The following is a 17831-nucleotide window of genomic DNA, read 5'->3' on the forward strand; positions in this document are numbered from 1 at the left end:
CTGCTCCCTGGCGGTGAGCAAGGTGCTTTCCTGGCATGTGTGGAAAAGAGGGGGGCAGGGCTAAGCCACCATTCCTAACGAACTTAACCAGCCCTTCTTGATCTTTGCCAGGGTCAGAATCTGTCCTGATGCAGCCCTGCCCTTCCAGCAAGAGGCAGAAGTAATTGACATGCCTGGTCAGTTTCAGGATTGCTGTCCCATCCCTTGGGGAAGCCTGGAAGAATTGTGTCAGTTTCACTCTGGTGCAGCTCCTAGGTGCAGAGACAGGCCCTAGAGCTGTCTCTAGGGGAAGGACTCATGAAACAAGGGCAGAATAGCTATCCCCACAGAGCATGCAGGAGGCAGTGTTAGGGTAGGACAGCAGAAAGCTTCTGTGCATACAGCAGTCAGGGCTGTGGGTGTGAGATGGCTGGGGGAAGGGAGAGAGTACAAGATCCTTCCTTCTAATAACCCAGGAGCCGGAGGGTCAGGCCTTTGAATTCATCAGGCACCCACTAGGCAGAGACTGATCCAAACAAGGAGCTCCCCATGCAGGGAGTGTAGACACCACCTTCCCCACAGCCGGAGGGTGGGGACTGGCCTTCTCCGCCAGGGTGTTGCTCTGCAACCTCCCTGGGGATGCCGCTCCCGCCTTGCCTCAGGGTAGTAGGTGTCTGGCAACATTTTTCAAGCCCTGCTTTGTGTGTTGAAGAATAAGATGGATAATTCTGGGGTGGGCGGAGGCCTCTGGAGCTGCCCATGGGGCTGGGTGCGTGACATAGCTCGTTTTCAGCACATCCTCTCTCATTCACTTCTCTAGATCTCATGCCAAGTGACGTGTCCCTCCTGTGAGATTTGATCCCCAGACCCGCCTGAGACGATGTCAGGAATGCAGGTAACAGCCAGAGCCTTTAGTGGGGGTTGGGGACAGGGAAAGGCCAGAGTTGCTTGAGGCCTGTGTGGGGTGGGAGGAGAGACAGGCAAAGGCTGGAGCCCTGTTTTGGCTGGCGGGGCCCATGTCTGGGGGTCAGGTGCAGGCCACTCCTTTCTGCAGCGCTCAATGGTTTCTGGAACCCAGTGTAAATCGCTTGGCACCAGTATGCCTGCACACCCCCAAGGGCACTAGCATGGTGTGTTCTGTCCTCCCAGCCTCAGGAGCTGAACGGTTAAATCAGGACTTTTCCCCCTTCCTTTTGTGCCCTCCATGGGGCAGAAGCCCTGAGCTCCACATGAGGCTCTAGAGACCAGAGGTCGCTCAGCCATGGCACCTCCCCTGGCCCTGAAAGGCTTTGCTAATGAAACCTCCTGGCCAGTAGCCGAGGGCCCTTGGGAGTTCTCAAGCCAAACGATGGGGCCAGGGTCAGCCCACAGCTAAGGATGGCTGTATGTATTAACCAGCACGTATACCCAGCCCATAACCCCCATCCCTCCACTAGCATTTTTTGCACACTCACTGGGCACATGGGATCCCACATGTGTGACTTTCCACCCCCTGGGGTGGAATCTGAGGTTTGGCTCCTTCTGGTGGTGGGAGCTGAGTACAGTCAGCATCTGAGGCCCTGTTTTTCTGTCCCTCTTGCAGGCCGTTTGGCCGTCTGGTACGGAATGTATCGCCAAGTATAACTTCCAAGGCACTGCCGAGCAGGACCTTCCGTTCAGTAAAGGGGACGTGCTCACCATCGTCGCCGTCACCAAGGTAACTCGCCACGCCCTTTGCTTCAGGGGTGCTGGCAATTCCCTGCCCCTTCCCTGGGGCAACCCCTAAGGCAGCTGGAGGGATTGCGTCTCTGCATCCCATTTTGGAGTGCCCTCACAGCGCTGGTTCTCGGCTTGCGGTCCAGGAAGGAGGAGTGGAATAGCCACCCCGCCATCAGACACCCAGAGGAGGGGTATGGGCTGCTGGACAGAAAGTTTTGGGAACCCAAATAGTAGGAGGTGGGGGAAGGAGGGTGATTTAATTTGATCAGAAAGTGATCCACAGATTGAAAAACAGGGAGACCCCCTTGCTGGCTTTGGGGTCAGAGGGGGGCCCACTGCAGAGAGATGTGATGCCGCCAGTACCCACTGGGGTACGCTCATTATGCAGGAGCCCTGCCTGGATTCTCTCCCCAGGGGAGCAGAAGAGACAGGAAACCCGGCTGCCTTTTTAATTAATGTGATCATTATTTAAACCTCTCCAAAATGTAAGTTGCTCAGGCGGGTCCCAAGGAGGCAGTCATGTGGTTTTAAAGTGAGACTCTGCCAGGAGTGACTCTGTGTGCACGGACAATGCTGCGACTCATCAGATGCCCAAGAGATGGCCGGGGTGTCTCATTTAGACCTACCATGGGCAGGGTCTGAGCAGTGACACCTGGAGACCAGGGGGTTGGTCTGCAGTTAATGGCAATCAGGTGATAAATCTGATGGGGCCTTTTTCATGAGGGAAGGTGGGGCTGACCAGTGTCTGCTGCCCCCGAGCTGGGCCTCTATAGTCATACGGTGGAGCTATGGCATGGCCAGCATGTCCCTTGCAGGCAGACTATGGTCTATGCTAAAAGGTTAGGTCGACCCAGCGACGTCACTCTGAAAAATCCGTGCCCCAAACGACGTAGTGAAGCCGACCTAACCCCCAGTGCAGACAGTGCTATGTCGAGGGACGAACTCTTCCACTGGCCTAGCTGCTGCCTCTCAGGGAGGTGGCTTACGTGCGTCCCCCTCCCGTTGGTGTAGGCTGTGTGTATGCTGAAGTGCAGCCGTGTTGCCGTCGCGTTTCAAGTGTTCCCAAGCTCAGGCTGGCGGGATGGCAGTCTGTCCATGAGCTAGACCACGTAGTGAGCAGGCAGCGCTGGTTGGTTTGTTGTGTAGGCCCAGGCCTTCTCTGGTCTTGTCTCATCGGCTAAACAGGGTTGGGCTGGGTGAGTGCTTGGGTGGGGGACCTCCAGGAAAACCAGAGGTGCTGCAGGCAGTGACGCAGGCATTCAGTCGGAGTGGAGGCACGTGTCTTCCTGCATCAGTGAGAAGCCAGGGCCTTGGAGTGCAAAGAGGTGCTGGGCTATTAGCAGTGCCTTGCTACAGATGGGGTGAAAAGCTGACGCACTAAACACTGCAGCTCATTTGAGGTGCCAAAGCATTTTTTTTCTTTCTGTTTTGCAAAAGGACAGGCTTGTTAACCCTGTTGCCTTGATCGGATTCCGGCCCCGGGGATTACGTTCTGCAAATGTAAATGGACTCTTGTCGTCTTCAGGGCCCAAGCTAAACTGTTGTGTAGTGTTACTGTGAGCTGTTAAACAACTGCCATGTGACACCTCAGAGGTGGCTGCATGCATAATGTCTTTAGGATTCCACAAGATAAAAGGCACTGTGTAGATGTAAGTTTCTCTATGGCAGTACATTGCTCAGTGGGAGAGAAGGGGATAGTATTGTGGTGGCATAGACACATGGGGGGCTCTGCTCACTTCTGCTTTCCCTTCCCAGGATCCCAACTGGTACAAAGCCAAAAACAAGGTGGGCCGTGAGGGGATCATCCCTGCCAACTACGTTCAGAAGAGGGAAGGAGTGAAAGCCGGAACCAAACTCAGTCTGATGCCGTGAGTATCCAGAGGAAGGGGCAGAACTAGGAACAAGACCTATCTTACCAATTGCCACCCAGATCCTGTGCTGCATTTTGGTGGCCATGGGCAGCAGGACAGTGGATCTGGAGCAAGGCTGGACTGATGATTTGAGTGCTGCCTAACACAGGGCTTGAAAAACTTACTGGAGACCTGCAAACCAGAGGGCTAAAGCTGCTGTACCAGAGAGAGAGCCAGCAAAAAGATGCAACAGCATCAGTACCTGGGTTTGTGGCTTTCCCAGCAGCAGAGGGAAATTGACCTGGTTTCTGTCACTTTCAAGGCTAAGGCTCTGAGTAACAGCAGAGAAACTGACCAGAATCTTGTTAACTTTGTTCTGTGGCTGCTTCTGAGAGCTATGAGCATTTACAGAGGCACTGGAGCTCTCTGTCTGCAGACTAAGGAAGACAAATGCAGCATTGGGTCACATTTGGAAGGTTTTTTTGCAGCTATAAAGGCTTCCCACCAGCCAGAAGAGAGAAGGCACATGGGATTTTTGAGCCCTTATCCCCCTAATGTTCCAAGTGTGTGGGGGAAAATGCCCCTGTGATGCTGCCCCTCATGCCTGCTACCTCCCATTTCATGGGTCACCAGTCCAGTGGCCTCATCCTAGGCTTGCTTAACCCATAGCTGCCAAATACAAGTCCACTCTCATATGGGACTTGCACCTAGCTGTGTTCCTTTGGGTATATGGGGGCAGTGTGCAGGTGGATTATACTCTCATTCACCAGTAGAGGGCGCTCAGGCCAGTTAGCCAGAGCAATTAATGAGGGCTTAAATCCAGAGGAGCTGATGTAGTGGTGATTAGTGTCTGCATCCAGTGGCTGTCGCAGACCAGCTCACGCTGGGCGCAGTGGGCAGTGTGTGGAGCACGGGGCAGAGGAAGTCCTAGGGGGCGAAGTGAGGGGCGGTGTCTTGTATAAGGGGAGGGTCAGTAGTGAAAGCTGAAGCCGGGAGAGCTGCACGTGCTCTGGTGACTCCGTTTCTGCACTTCCTGGTGCTCACACCTGTTGGGGCTGGGTCGGTCCCAGTAGCGTGTGTGTGTGTTCCCTGGGGCTCTGGGCACAAGAATCATAGAATATCAGGGTTGGAAGGGACCCCAGAAGGTCATCTAGTCCAACCCCCTGCTCAAAGCAGGACCAATTCCCAGTTAAATCATCCCAGCCAGGGCTTTGTCAAGCCTGACCTTAAAAACCTCTAAGGAAGGAGATTCTACCACCTCCCTAGGTAACGCATTCCAGTGTTTCACCACCCTCTTAGTGAAAAAGTTTTTCCTAATATCCAATCTAAACCTCCCCCACTGCAACAAGAGTGCTTGTGTGTGGCCTGGCTGATTGTTACAAGAGGCTCTGGTTGTAAGGGCTGCAGGCGCTGGGGGTGGCCGATCGGGAGCACCTCGCGCAGAGGGAAATGGACGTGGGGTTGGGACGTCTGTTCGGGGTGCCTGGGTCTCCTTCTCCCAGTGTCCTGCAGACACATCTCCCAGCCAGGAACGCTGACCTCTCCTCCCATCGGAGCACTGTGAAGTTAGATCCATGTCCCACAGCTGGGGTCACTTTTCAGCAGCTGGTCCCGCCATTCAAGGCAGTTACAAGTCTCTGGAGATGGAGGAAGCACCCACAGGCCTGGGACGTGCGGGGCTTTACACAGCACTAGATGAGTGCGGATCAGCAGCACCCCGAGCCCGTGTGGTTTACAATTCTCTGCTGGTGTTTTTCCCCCTGGATCTGTACTCATCTCATGCAGTCTGGGTGCCAGCAGTCTCTCTGCCTCTGGGTGCTCCTCCACGCTGTGCTAGCATCATAAGGCCTTTGTTGGGCTCCATGCATCTGCTCGTTTCCTTGCCTGGGAGCATGTGCATGCTCTGGCCCCCGGCAATGCCCTGCACCCCGGCAGGAAACTTGCGCTGCCGGCTAGCTAGGTCCCTTTCCTACTCTCTCAGAGGATTTCCTGTGTACGCGCCTTTCTTATCTCTTGTCTTGTGCCTGGCTTACACATTCTGCCTACCTCAGCACCTTGCTGTCCTGCAGCCGAGGCTCAGTGTCAGTGGCTGAACTGGTCTGAGTTCACACGGGCAGCACCGAGGGTGGGACATGGCCAAAGCAGATGGGGAAGGGGCCATTTCCCTGCGTGCCCAGGAAGCTGTTTCTGTTCTCAACAGCTGTTCTGTCACCCTCCTGCATTTTCCTTACAGACCCTCCCCTTTCAGCCCCAGCTCTTCCCCATGGCTTGAGTGACGCCCACACTGGCAATGTCGGCTGAACAATTCCCCCTTGGACAATGGCTTCTGATTGGGACTGGGACATCAGGGGGGTTGCAGGTTGGGATTGAGGGGCACTGGCAGAGCTGTGGAGGCACCGGGCTGGGATCGCAGAGGGGCTGGCAGAGCTGTGGGGGCGCCAGGCTGGGATAGCATGGGGGCTGCAGGTCTGGATTGATGGGCACTGGCTGTGCGTAAGAACCCTTGTCCTCGCTGTGTCCCTCACACACTGGGGCAGTGAATTTACCCCTTTGCTCTCTCTCCCCCTGCCCCAGCTGGTTCCATGGGAAGATCACGCGGGAGCAGGCAGAGCGGCTGCTGTACCCCCCCGAGACAGGCCTCTTCCTGGTGCGGGAGAGCACCAACTACCCAGGGGACTACACCCTGTGTGTGAGCTGCGAGGGGAAGGTGGAGCATTACCGCATCATCTACTCCTCCAGCAAGCTCAGCATCGACGAGGAGGTCTACTTCGAGAACCTCATGCAGCTGGTGGAGGTGAGCTGTGAAGGAGGGGCTCCTCAAAAGCTCGGCCTGGCCAGGTCTCCCAGCCCTCCATGAAAATGGCCCATGGCCTTGGACTCCCAGCACCCGCTCCGTGCAGTCACCGCCCCAAGCTGCCTGCCTAGCAGCACTGAGTTTGCATAAAGATTTGCTTTCCAAATCCCTTGTTCTCCATGTGTCGCTCTCCAGGCACCCCGCTCTGTCCCCGCGGCACATGGTGATCTCTGTCTCACGCACACCCACCACCCCATGCTGGCAGGACTCTGCAGAGGGGATCACAGAGACTCAACGCCTGTCTTTCAGCCCTAGAGAGGGCATCTGCCACTCAGGGTGGCGGTGTGTCAGGAGGGCAGTGGGTCATGGGAAGGTTCCCGCTGCACCGGCCCTAGAGGCAAATGCAGGCCACCAGTCTCTCCAGCGCTGGGCTAGATACCTCCCATCTGCACTCAAGTAGCTGCGCCCTCCCCTCCCCCTGCTGAGGAGCCCAGCCTCTCTCTCCCCCCCCCTCCGCCCCCCCAAGCGCTCGGTGCAGGCTGCGGTTAGCCAGGCTCAGCCTGGCTCTGCCCTGATAATGATTCAGACAAACCTGCTGAGCACTTCCTGCCTCTCAGGGGCCTGCCCCGCCCCCAGCCTGGGCAGGAAGAGGCTCCTCGCTGTGTGATGGAATCCAAAAGTCTCGTGCCTCTCCTGGGAGCCGAGTGCACTGGGGCAGGGGGCTGGCTCCAAGAGGGTGGGGATCCTGCCAGAGGGTGGAGTAGCCCAGGGAGATTTGCACTGGTTTCTCTTGAGATTTGCATTGGTTTCTCACCCTGATCTTTACTCCGTGCCCTCCAGGTTAGGGTGGACATGGCAGATCTGAGGTCACCAGGGCACCATTAGGCTCACAAGGGGGTGAAGGGACATGAGCTGGTAGGGTCCCATCCGTCTGTGTTCCCCTGTCCAGCTGGTTAGCTCTGGGGTGGGGGCTGGGCTCTGCTGGTGTTGGTTCTGAGTGCCCATTGGAACTTCCTGGGGCAGAGATGGCCCTGGGGGGTGGAGGGGAGAGGATGTGGCCGTCTCCTGGCTGGAGCAGACCCTCCAGATCAGCCTAGCCCAGAATCCTTGCTGTAGCCAACACCTGGTGCTGTAAAGAAAGGCAGGCAGCTCTGGGCTGGGTGCACGTGGGGAGCAGGGGGTCGTCTGCCCAGTGTGTGTGTGTGTTCCCCAGTTCACCCTTGTTTCCGGGGCTCAGACAGGAGCCTGCAGGACAAGCTCCTCTGCAGGCCCTTGCACTAAGGCCAGCTGGTCAGTTCTTGTCCTCGTGCTACCCCCTGGTGGGCAGACTGTGCCACTGCACCGTTTGAGCATACTGGAACCCACATTTTTTCCTCTGGTATCTCTGCCAATTCTTTCCCCGCCCTGGCCACAGAAATTGGCACAGACCGGCAAGGCTCAAAAAGCCAGGGGAAACGCAGGTCCAAAATGAGGAGCCATTAGCACGAATGTTGGGGGAAGTGGTGGAATATCTTTACTGGGGGGCTGCAGGGTGAGACTGGGGGATGTGTGCAGGGGAGGGGCAGCGGATCAGGACGGGAGGGCTTTGGCAGGGCAGGGGAGGGGCAGCGGATCAGGACTAGGGGGCCGTGGGCAGGGGAGGGGCTGCGGATCGGGACGGGCGGGCGTTGGCAGGGCAGGGGAAGGGCTGCGGATCGGGACGGGCAGGGGAGGGGCTGCGGATCGGGACGGGCAGGCGTTGGCAGGGCAGGGGAGGGGCTGCGGATCGGGACGGGCGGGCGTTGGCAGGGCAGGGGAGGGGCTGCGGATCGGGACGGGGGGGCGTTGGCAGGGCAGGGGAGGGGCTGCGGATCGGGACGGGGGGGGGCGTTGGCAGGGCAGGGGAGGGGCTGCGGATCGGGACGGGGGGGCGTTGGCAGGGCAGGGGAGGGGCTGCGGATCGGGACGGGGGGGCATTGGCAGGGCAGGGGAGGGGCTGCGGATCAGGACTGGGGGGCGTTGGCAGGGCAGGGGGTTGGGACCAGACCCAGGCGGGGGCTGTCAGTCTGGATTTTAGAGCTAGGAGACGGATCAGGCATTTGCCCCATGGTGCTCTCTGCCAGACCCCCCACTATCACTCCTTTGCCTTTGTGAGCACTAAAAATCACTGGGGAGGAACATCAGACAAACCCTGTGGTGGCAGAGCTGGGTTAAATGAGGGGCCTCCCTCAGTGAGCCCCTGCAGCCCAGTGCTGCTGCACTGGCTGGGTGGGGAAGGAACCCAGGTTGTTTCCCTTGGAGAATCAGTCTGCCTGGCCCATCCCATCCCTTACATAGGAAGGGGAATTGGAGATCTCTCTGGTTCATTTGGCCTCCCCCCACCTTCCCCATTTTGGACTCTCCCCTGGAGCCACAGAAGTGCCCTGGGGTATCCTCTCCCCTCAGCCCTGCGTTGGGATGGCAGGAGCTGGGCCTTACATCAGGCCTCAAACCGTGCATCAGGTGGAGCAAAGATGTCTGGGATCACACAGCCAGTCAGTGGCAGAGCCGGAATCAGACCCCGGGTCTCCTAAGTCAGGGCCCCGCCTGCCCCCGCAGAGGTCTGGCTGGGTGGGGGTCTCACCTCCTGCCTTCTCCTCCCGCCAGCATTACACCACAGATGCCGACGGGCTCTGCACACGCCTCATCAAACCCAAACTCATGGAGGGGACAATTGCGGCTCAGGACGAGTTCTCCAGAAGTGAGTGCATCCCCGAGCGGGGCGCGGCACGGTCAGCAACTCGCCTCCCCAACCCCATCCATCCCAGCTGGTCTGTTTGCCTGCTCACCTCTCCCTTCCCCTTCCAGGTGGCTGGGCCCTCAACATGAAGGACCTGAAGCTTCTGCAGACCATCGGCAAAGGGGAGTTCGGAGGTCAGTTGGGCTCGGCTCTTGTGCTCTGCCGTTGGGGGTAGGGAGGGGAATTGGGGGCTGAGCCCCTCCCCTAGAGGAGGGATCCAGTCTCAAGCCATTCTAGCTCTGGGCTCCCTCTGGCTCCTTCCCCACTGGCTTCCCCACCCTGAGGGGGTGATGCTCTTGGGGGGCAGCAGGAATCCAGTGGGTGTCCGGCTGCTCCCTAGCTCTGGCTGTAGTGACCCTTTGCCCATGCCCGGCACCTCCAGCTGAGGCTCCCGAAGCTCTTCGGGGCCGTGAGAGCCCAGTGTCTTGACCCACCGGTGCAGCAGGCTGGCTTAGCTTTTGGACCCGCACCGCCCCAAGATCGTAGGTTGGTCTTGTCCCCACGTTACGGGGTGGGGGAGACTGAGGTGCAGAGAGGGGATGTGGCTGAGGTCACGTAGTTGGGATTAGAACTCAGGACTCCTCAATCTGCGCCGGAATCCCAAACTGATTCCCCGCCCCCGCGAGTAAACCCGCAGGGGCCCGGGGGGCGGGTCTCCCTGGGCAGGGGTGGCGGCATTGTGAGGCGCCCTCTGCCCGTGTCTCCTCCTTTCAGACGTGATGCTGGGCGGTTACCGCGGCAACAAGGTCGCCGTGAAGTGCATCAAACACGACGCCACGGCGCAGGCCTTTCTGGCGGAGGCCTCGGTGATGACGTGAGTGTCGGGGCGGGGGGGCAGGGGACACGGAGACGCAAGGGGAGGCTGGGAGCTCCGCGCACTGCCGGGGTGGGGAGGGGCGTGAGGAGAGCAGGCCTAGGGCAGTGGGGTGGGGTGGATCTGGGGGAAGGAGCACCCACTGGTGTGACTGGGCTTGGGGTGGATGGTGCGTGGGAACGGCGAGCCGCTCGGCACCAGCTCTGTGTCTGCAGCCATGTCCCTGTTCCCTGGGGCCAGCGCAGATCTGCCGGCTGCTGCCTGGCTCTGAGCTAGTGCCCCGTGGCTTTGCAGGCAGCTCCGACACAGCAACCTGGTGCAGCTGCTGGGGGTGATCGTGGAGGAGAAGAGCGGCCTCTACATCGTCACCGAATACATGGCAAAGGTGAGGCTCTGCGGCCGGGGGGGAGCCAGCCGGTCCCTGGGGGCCCTGTGTGAGGCCTGGCAGCAGGGATCAAACAGGCTCCATGCTAAATCCAACAGCCCCCTTCCCTGGCATCGAGAGTAGAACTGGCCCGTTGAGCGCCGGCTGCCCCGGCTCCTGCCCCCAGAAGATTGCCAGTGCATGCAGGAAGCAGTGCAGCCAATAGAAAACTGCTCAGGCTTGGAATCCCCCTTCTCTTTAGCTGCCCCTTCCCCAGGTCTGTGTCACTCGATCCTGGCCCATGCCTGCGTCTACAGCACCCCACCAAGCCGCTTCCCATGCGTCCTACGCCGAGCGCGTCCGTGAGTCGCTGGACACCCCAGGGGGCACTGGACACCCCTGCCCGGCACTGGGAAAGATGCTTCGGGGAATCCTGGCAGATCGCGGGCACCTCCTGGTGCATTATGGGTCCTGTGAACGGAGCCGGCAGCCTCCCTGCAGTGGGAGGGTGGGACCCCCTGGAGCGCTGGCTGCAATTGTCTCTCCACAGGCGCTTGAGAGGTGGGGCCTGGTGTTTCCAGTACTTGGGCACAAACAGGAGGCCCCAGCACGGGCACCCACTGGGGGCAGGTTCGGGGTTGGTCCCCACAGCTGCTTAGACCAGGTGCGATACAGGATGCCTTCATCCCAGGGGGAGCTCAGCTGGGAGGCCCCGGCTTGTGACAGGCACCGTGGGCAATTGCCCGTTTGACACAGCCCCTGCAGTAACTCAGCACCCCCGGTGCCTTGTGTGGGTGGGTCCATTACTGACCTGGAGAAGAGAGCCATCTGCTCCCCCCAGCACCACCGAGGAGTCTCCCATCCTCCTCCGGATCCAACCAGGCTCTGCTTTGCTTAGCAGGGCGCCAGGGTGGCTGGGGGCTGTCGAGGCAGCGTCGGGGGTTAGCAGGTGGGCTCTGATGGTCCTGTCTCGCTCTCTCGCCAGGGAAGCCTAGTCGATTACCTGCGATCCCGAGGGAGGTCTGTGTTGGGGGGCGACTGCCTGCTGAAGTTCTGCTTGTAAGTACGCAGCTGGGCCCAGGTCCCAGAGCGCATGGTGGGGTAGCCAGGGGTTCTTACCAACGATCCGCTCACCACATGCCTCTGAGCCTCTCGGCATCAGACCCTCTGGTGATGGTAAAACTGTGCTTCTCCTCACACCTCCCGTGCGAGGATCTCAAAGCGCTCTACAGGTGTTATGAGCTTAGCCTCCCAGCCCGCCTCCTGTGGGGGGTGATGGGGCAGCTCAGGCAAACAGGAATTAGGTGACCCACAGCCACGTGAAGAATCCAGTAGCAGCACTGGGAATCCCAACCAGCCCTCCTGATTCTGCCCTGTGAGGATCTCGCTCTCGTGCGTGAATGGCTCTTTCTTGCACAGCAGATCTGCCCCCTGGGCATGGCTGGAGTCTGATCTCTGTCCTGCAGTATCCTCCTCCTGGCCCCGCAGAGTCAGTACAGCCCCATTCTGTCCCATCTCCTCCATCAGCAGGATAGCTCGTGACGTTGCAGTCACGTTCCAGGTCTGCCTTTCCACCGCTAGCCCAGTCCTGCCCAGGGCTTGCTGCTCCTTGGTAGCTTCTCCCCGTCACACCCGCCGGCTGGGTATTTCACAAGCAGCCTGGTGGGTTTCCGGTGACGTAGAGTGACTCGGACCCAGGGATGGGGGAGGGCTAACAGCGAACAGGGGGCCCGTACCACCTGGGGACCATTGATGGGATTCTGGTGTACATTCTCCCTTAGGTCACAGGTTCAAATCCAGCCAGTGACTTAGTTGTTATGACTGGATGTCTGGTCAGTGACTTCTGTGAAATGAGTGAGGTGGGTCTCAGGCCAGTTCCTAGAAGGCACCAAACCGCCACGGTCATTGGCATGAACTTGTTTCCTTGGGGGCTGTGGATTGAATGATCACTAGGGACAAACCTCCTCAAAAGGGGTCCCTCCAGCCTCACCAGCAGGGGTGGGACACCCTCACTCTGTAACTGCTGTGGATAAACAGCCAGCCAGCAATCAGCCCCGAACCCCGCTGGGTTCCTAAGCCTGCCGCGCTCTCCCCCACCCACCAGAGATGTCTGTGAAGCCATGGAGTACCTGGAAGCCAACAACTTCGTCCACCGGGACCTGGCGGCGAGGAACGTGCTGGTCTCAGAGGACAACATCGCCAAGGTCAGCGACTTTGGGCTGACGAAGGAGGCGTCGTCCACTCAGGACACAGGGAAGCTGCCGGTGAAATGGACGGCTCCGGAAGCACTTAGAGAAAAGGTGAGCGGAGGGCAGGGCAGGGCAGGCTCCCCAACGCCCCCCATTACCTCACCCAAGCGCTGCCCCAGTGATCAAGTGCCCACAGTCCTGTGCTCTGTATATAAGTGGCTAGATTCTGCCTTCCATAGTGACTAGGAGAGCTGGTCACCTGCCTTGCCCATGGGCTTACTCCTTCTTGGGTGTGCCTGCCTGGGGAGATGTGTCCTCCCCTTGCAGGGCCAGACAGGCTTGTGCAAAGCAGAACAGTCCTGCCCCTATGCAGCTCAGAGGACATGGGGGCAGGGGTCCATGGAAGAGCTGCCCCCAGGGCTATGGGAGGAAATATTCCTCCCTTGTTATGGACGCTGCTGCCCAGGGAGGGAGATGGGGGTTCAGTCTCTTAATTCCCCTCCTCTGTGGATTTTGGGGAAGCAGCTCGAGCGTTTGCAGGAGGCCACAGGCTGCTTGGAGAGCTACAATGGTGAGATAAAAGCACCGCTGCTGGCTGCAATTAAGGCGGTTAGCTGAAAGCCAGGGTGGAGCCTGGATTCTCCTCTCCTCCCAGCACAGGGCACTCTTGCCAGCGTGTGCGGGCAGGCAACGCAGCGCTGAATTAAACGGGAGGGTTTGACGTTTTGGTTGTGGGTCCTCCCCTGCTGGCTAGCTGCTCCACCCCCTGTGCCATTCCCCTGACCCCTTTGCTGCCGGCTCTCTCCCCTGCAGAAATTCTCCACCAAGTCGGACGTGTGGAGCTTCGGGATCCTTCTCTGGGAAATCTACTCCTTCGGGCGAGTGCCTTATCCAAGAATCGTAAGTGAGGGCAAAGCTCCAGGGGGCAGCTTCCCGCTCCCTCCCTCCCTCCTTCCCCCGGCCCCTCTGCTTGAGCCACCTTGGGCCTGATCTTGGGGGGGGCGGGTGGAGGGGAGGCTCTGGGGTTTTCACAATCTGCCTAGCGTCTGTCCCTCTGGAAGTGCAGGTGTCAGCCGCTGGACACGCTGCGCAGAAAGCAGCCAGGCACAGGGTCTGAAGGGGGGTGAGCCCTCAGCCCCCCACTGTCCGGGGGCTGTGCAGCGTTTGCGGGGGTGGAGACAGCCCCCCACACAGAGGGGGCTAACGGGAGCCCTGGCAAGTGGAGAAAGCCACTTCTTGGGGTGGGAGTGGAGACCTGCTTGAGTGGGCTAGGTACCTGTCACTCAGGTCTCTGGCTCCTCCCTTTTTCTTGCCCCACCCATCCAGGCAGCCCCAGGCCCTGCCCATTGTTTCATCTTCGTTCTCCCTGTTGGAACCCCTCCTCAGTGACTGCGATTCCTCCCCCCGCCCCCAACTGTGCTGCTGAGATCGCCCTCCTGGCCCAGCGCCCCCTCCAGATCCAGGCTGCCCCTCCCTGCTGCTTTGCTCTTGTCCCTGACTGCCACCAGCAGCACCAGCTGCCTCCACTCACTGGGCCGCTGCTGCCCCAGCCCATCCACCCTCCTCCTGCTCTGCCTCGTACCCGTGGAGTGGAGCGCCATCCACAGAACCACTTCTTCAGATCCCTCCCCTCAGGCGCCGACAAGACGTCGGCCAAGTAGCGGTGTGGAGACCAAGGGTTCGGTGCTCCCAGCTTTCCTGGGGGGCGGTCGTCTGGGGAGACACGCAGCCTTCTCCCAGCTACCTGCTTTCCTTTTGGTTGGTACAGCGGCTGGCCATGTCTTGCTTGAAATGAGATTGTGGTAGGCGCTCCTAGAGGCCCTGATCAGAGTCCCGTTATGCTAGGTGCCGTGCAAGCGTAGAGTGAGGAGACTAGCCCTGTTTCTCCTGCCCCTTTTCAGCCTTATCTGTTGCTTGCAAGTTCTTCGCTCTCCCTGGGTGTCCGCACAGCACCCAGCACAGTGAGACCCCGATCTCTGCCTGGGGATCTCTGGGTGCTACTAGAATGCAAATATTAGGGGCTGGGGAGAGAGAGAGAGAGAGAGGCCAAGGTATCTATCCCACAAGCACGTTTTCCTATAGACTAGCTTGACTAGGTGTAGTTCCCCAGCCCCCGGGCTGTTACTGGATGGCCGTGGTGTGTCTGAAAGAGGAGAAAGGGGTTGGCTTGACACGTAGCTTCAGGGAGTTGATTTCCTAGGCGAGGCCAGCTGGGCTCGGCTCTGAGGTCCATCTAGCGCACGTCCCATCTCTGCCACTGCTGCAGAGGAAGGCCTCAGACCCCCCAGGAGGAGATGGGCCAGAACCGGCCCCCCACAGAGATCCATCCGGAGCTCTAGTTGAGATTGCCCTTAGGGCTGAAGCAGGGAGGGTTAAGCTCCCTAGGAGCCGAGGGAGAAGCAGACTGATGGGCTGGAAGTGTTAGCCGGGCAAAGGCAGAGGAGGACGACTGGCTAAGAGAGTAGATCTGGGGGCTAAGCCAGGAGGGGCCTCAGCCCTCTGTCTGTGCTGGTGAGAGGGGAGCCAGTGGAGAGACTCAAAGGGGGGAGGGGGTGAAAGCGTGTGAGCTCCCAGGGCAGGGAACGTGGGCTGTGTTCAGCGGTAGCGCTCGGGGGCCTGATCCTGGTAGGTGGGGGCCCCTGGGGACTACTGCAGTATGACTGAGGGACCAGGGGCTTAAGGAGCCGTCTTCCCAGCCTCCCTCTCCCTCGCAGCCTCTGAAGGACGTCGTTCCCCGTGTGGAGAAGGGGTACAAGATGGACGCCCCTGACGGCTGCCCCCAGGTCGTCTACGAGGTGATGAAAAACTGCTGGACCCTGGACCCCGTCATCCGGCCATCCTTCCACCAACTACGGGAACAGCTAGAGCATATCAAAGGCAACGAGCTCTACCTGTGAGACGGGGGGGCGGGGCTTCCTGAAGACACCCCCCTTCTCCCTTCGGTCCCGCCCCACCCCCCTGCGCAGGTAGCGGGGTGGGGGAGGGGCCAGATGGGGGAGGGGAGAAGGACTGAGCGAGCTGCTGGACCTGCTCCACTCATGGAACTATCCTAGAGAGACATATTGGACTTGTGCATATCCCCGCCCTGGGTCTGCCTCCCCCTCCCCGGGTCCCTTAGGCTGGGCCGGCTGGAGATGCGGGAATGCGATGGATTGATCGAGGCTGCCCCCACCACCTGGTCCCTGTAGAAATCAAACTGGGAAATTTTAGCGGCATGTTGTTACCCCCACACTCCCTCCCTGTTCCCCACCACTGATCCTTCCCCACAGAGTTTCTCCTCCTCGATTTCTCCCTGCGATCACATCTCCATTTCTCCAGCTCACAAGATCGCAACAGCAGGGCACAGGGCGGGGACAACTGATGCAGCACGAGGAGGGAAGCCGGGGTGAGGGAGGGGAGAGAGGATAAATGGGGGGTGTCCTATTGCTGGGGGTATTTCCCGCTCCTCACACGATTCCTGCAATTGCTTAAAAACTTCCGATTCAGTTGTTTTCTCTGGGTTTTGTTGGGTTATTTTTTATTATTTCAAATGGAAATGGGCCAGCCAAGCGCTGGGGTTTTACTAAAGTACGAATCTCTTATTTTTTAATGTAATTGAAAAAAAAATTAAAAAAAAGGTTTAAAAAAGAAAGAAACAAATCGACCCACCTGAAAGGAAGGAAAATCCCAAGTCTGCTAACTGACCGGGTGAAATAACTGAGAAACCAAGGGCGATTGTTGAATTGTTTCGCTTTAACTTGTTGCAGTGTTTTGCATGCCGTCTCCAGAGGCCTTTTCCAGTCCTGTCCAGTGCTTTATTCTCATGTAATGCTGCCAACTGTGAGATTAAACTGTAATAAAACCATTCCATAAGGACACACAACTCCAGGCGTGTCTTTCTCTGCCTCCCCACTATGGGGCGCAGCTCAGCCAGAGGCCAGCCTGAGGGAGAAGGGCTCTGCACTGCCAGACGTTGACGGTGAGTCATGATGGGGATGTGTCCCACATCTGGTATTTTGCCACCCTAGGGACCCAACCGCCATCTGCATGGCTTGCCGAATCTTTCCCTGTAACGAACCTCCAGGCATATAAAAACCTACCTCTTATATAGCCCCTTTCAGCGGCAAAACTCTGTGCTTTGCAAGTGTGTGGGGGGGTGTTACAGATGGGGAATGGAGACACAGCAAGATTGACTTGCCCTGGTTGCTCAGGGAGTCTGAGACAGATCTGGCCCTTGAACTCAGTGCTCTAGAGTGCCGATCCGGTACTTTGACCACAAGGCCATTCCTTTGTGAAGCAAAATCCTGCGTGAACAGCTGGGTGTTGCACTGTCCCTGGGAGGTCATCAGACTCCGGTCCGAACGATCCTGCAAGGGGAAGCAAAATGGCTCCTGAAAGGTCAGACCTGATGACTTGTAATGTAATCTCCAGTGGAGTCCGGCGGGTGTCTGGGAGGGGGGAGATGACATCGTAGGTGGGGGGGCCAGGCTGCTTGGGGTGGGTTAGCTCTTCAGCAGTGCCGTGGATTGCAGAGAGTGCACGGCAATGTAACATACTCCACACGTTAAGAGGAGGAAGCGGGCAGGGTATACAGAACCGGCATCTTGCTGCAGCCCTGAAGCTAACCCCAGTGAATGAGCATTGAAGGAATCTGCCGCAGAGGTGGCAAAGGACTCCATTTGGACCGGGAAATGATCAAGCTGGCTAGTCAAGATGATAACTGACTGCAATGGGTGGATCAGGCCATTACTTGCGCCATCTAGGAGCAGAGTGGGCAAGCTGTAGGGGTTTGTGTTAGGAGCAGGTCCACCTGTTTGGGCTCTAGCTCTCAAGAAAACTATACATCGCAGAAGTATTGGCCGTCTGGACGGTGTTTCTCTCCCTGTCTCCCAGGTAGGTAACACTGACACCTCAACTACAGTCAGATAAAAGGCTGTGTCTTGAGCTCTGGTGACAAGGCCAGACCAGTTTCCCTTCTGAGTTATATATGGTTAGAAGTTTGTGCAAATCTACCCTTGTCTGGCACATCTGGTGATGGTGATTGTCCATGGAATAGCCATATTGCAGGTATATTGAGGGTAGGATTAAGAAGGGGTGGGGAAGTGTTGCTTGCTTTTATTTTTACCCCTGGTTAGTTGCTTTTCTGCTACACTCACTCCTTTCTGTGACCCTGGGGCCTGATTCTCGTCTCTCTCCCGCCAGGATAAGTGCTGACTTCATTGGCGTTAATCCTGGCATAGGCCAGTGCAAGTGTGACGGGAATGAATATTAATACTTTGCTCTCTTCAGCCCTAGATCTGAAAGTATTTTCCCAAGGAGTTGTCATTAATCCTATTTCACAGCTGAACAAAGTGAGCCAGAGACGCGCCTGTGTTCTTTGCATTAAAAGTGGGGTTTTCACAAGGG

At 58.2% G+C, this 17831-nt stretch overlaps 1 protein-coding gene across 2 annotated transcripts in view; it reads left to right on the forward strand.

The window, feature by feature from the left end:
• Positions 1–16308, forward strand: part of CSK (C-terminal Src kinase) — a 69444-nt gene extending 53136 nt beyond the window's left edge. Inside the window, exons 1-13 of one of the 2 annotated variants that reach the window (XM_078854635.1) lie at positions 157–176; positions 800–874; positions 1562–1675; positions 3433–3545; positions 6102–6321; positions 8947–9040; positions 9148–9213; positions 9794–9893; positions 10188–10278; positions 11243–11316; positions 12362–12557; positions 13260–13346; positions 15161–16308. In XM_078854635.1, the coding sequence (XP_078710761.1) occupies positions 860–874; positions 1562–1675; positions 3433–3545; positions 6102–6321; positions 8947–9040; positions 9148–9213; positions 9794–9893; positions 10188–10278; positions 11243–11316; positions 12362–12557; positions 13260–13346; positions 15161–15343 (1353 nt within the window). In that variant the 5' untranslated portion in view covers positions 157–176; positions 800–859 and the 3' untranslated portion in view covers positions 15344–16308. Of the gene's footprint in view, positions 1–156; positions 177–799; positions 875–1561; positions 1676–3432; positions 3546–6101; positions 6322–8946; positions 9041–9147; positions 9214–9793; positions 9894–10187; positions 10279–11242; positions 11317–12361; positions 12558–13259; positions 13347–15160 lie in introns of those variants that run through there. The other variant, XM_073363290.1, reaches the window with a different exon arrangement.
• Positions 16309–17831: the final 1523 nt, after the last annotated feature.

Source organism: Lepidochelys kempii, chromosome 10, assembly GCF_965140285.1.
Source record: "Lepidochelys kempii isolate rLepKem1 chromosome 10, rLepKem1.hap1, whole genome shotgun sequence".
Lineage (NCBI taxonomy): Eukaryota > Metazoa > Chordata > Testudines > Cheloniidae > Lepidochelys > Lepidochelys kempii.